Source organism: Myotis davidii, unplaced genomic scaffold (assembly GCF_000327345.1).
Source record: "Myotis davidii unplaced genomic scaffold, ASM32734v1 scaffold399, whole genome shotgun sequence".
Lineage (NCBI taxonomy): Eukaryota > Metazoa > Chordata > Mammalia > Chiroptera > Vespertilionidae > Myotis > Myotis davidii.
The window spans coordinates 5,732,427-5,734,056 of NW_006292094.1; the positions used below are offsets into that span (position 1 = coordinate 5,732,427).

At 59.9% G+C, this 1,630-nt stretch overlaps 1 protein-coding gene across 1 annotated transcript in view; it reads right to left on the reverse strand.

Annotated features, from left to right (window-relative positions):
- The window catches only part of SDK1 (sidekick cell adhesion molecule 1), a 455,450-nt gene that overhangs the window by 213,195 nt on the left and 240,625 nt on the right, over nucleotides 1-1,630 (reverse strand). The window contains exon 14 of the mRNA XM_015565152.1: nucleotides 1,009-1,176. Coding sequence (XP_015420638.1) covers nucleotides 1,009-1,176 — 168 coding nt within the window. The remainder of the gene's footprint in view (nucleotides 1-1,008; nucleotides 1,177-1,630) is intronic.

Consider the following 1,630-nt stretch of genomic DNA (forward strand, 5'->3'; position numbering starts at 1 on the left):
TTCTGACCTGGGATCTGAGCAGAGCCACACAACTGCCTGGCGAGCAGCCCAGCGACGTGCAGACGGGAGTTCGCACCAGTTTGTAAGGAAGAGGCTCATTTTAGGGACCCCCCCTCTTCAGCACCTGACAATCGGGGGTGACTGGAAGGCAGTGTTCTTAGAGCACCTCGCACGCTAGGCCGTCTATCAGAGCGGGCGCCACGGAAACCAGAAACACCTCCGTGGACATGAGGCGGAGCCCAGGGGGCTTTTCCCAAAGGATGGGCGTGGCAGACGCCCCCTCACGCACGTTAGCGTTTCCCTCCTCACAGACGGTCGGGGACTCCCTTAGCGAGCACAGGTGACTCTGCTAGTCCTGCGTTTGAGAGCAGCGCTGTATTAGTGATGTAGACACGGCCGCGGGGAGACGGGGAGCTCACTGGTGAGCGCGGCTACGGGCTGGGGTAGGAACGCTTGGTAAGCCAAGCCCTGTGCTCCGGAAAACAACTATCTGCATTTCAGAAACCCGTGTCAGAGACAAAATAAGAGTCAAACGCTGGAGAAACAAATCTCTCTCTCTCTCTCTCTCTCTCTCTCTCTCTCTCTCTCTTTCTCTCTCTCTCTCTCTCTCTCTCGGCTCATGCCTCATATCTAGGGAGCATTCATAGTTCATAGGCTAGGACTGTTCTAGTTGGTTACAATGATAACAGAAAAAAATATCTTCTCTCTAGGATTTTAGTTCTTGACTCGGTTTTCTCGCATAGCCTGCCCGTCTGCTATGGCAGCCACTTGGGGGCACCGTCCCAGCTCTCTGACTTGAAAGGTCAGTCTCTCCTCTCCCGAAACGCCCCTTTCAATCTGGGAACACACTCGCTGGCTGTTCTTTGGACACAGAAACGTTAGTTAAGAGCAGGTTCCTGGAAATTAGCTGTGACAATCCTCCCGCTCTGGGTGAACCGGAGTGCGGACACCAGGAGGTCCCCGAGCAGAGGACACGACGGTGAGACCAGGGCGGGGCGGGGTCCTTACTCCACACGGTGAGCGTGGCCGACGCATTCAGGGACCCCTCCGTGTTGGCTGCGTAGCAGGAGTAGGTGCCGGCATCTTGGATGAAGACGGGGCTGATCTGCAGGCCCCCCGATTCCAGCAGCATGAACCTGGGGATCCGCACGGAGCCGCTGGCCAGCACGTGGCTCCCTGGAGACCAGAGAGGGGACAGGCGCGTCAGAGCCCAGGCCCGAGGGAGGGCCACGCTCAGGCCACCACCAAGGAGCAAGTCAAGGAGATGCCAGAACGGAGGGGGCCCTTTACACACGGACACCACCGCAGCCGGTCCTCCAGCGCGACTCACAGGAGCGCACACAGACACCCTCCCTGCCCCCGGGACGCGGACACGTCTGCCACGTCCCTCTGGGGCGTCCTGAGCCGTCTCTACGCTTGTGCACATTGGAAATGCTCTCGTTCGCTATGATCCCACCGCAATCGAGCGAGAGAAAGCACATGACAGATGAGGGCCTGCCCCCTTCACCTCTGGCCCCCAGGTCCCCCACCGCCAGCTGGGCCTGTGCACAGGCTGAACCTCGGGGCTGAGGAGCTCCCTCGGGTTTTCGGTGCCCAGCGTGGCGGGTCCCCCAGCGTGGCAGGGCCCCCA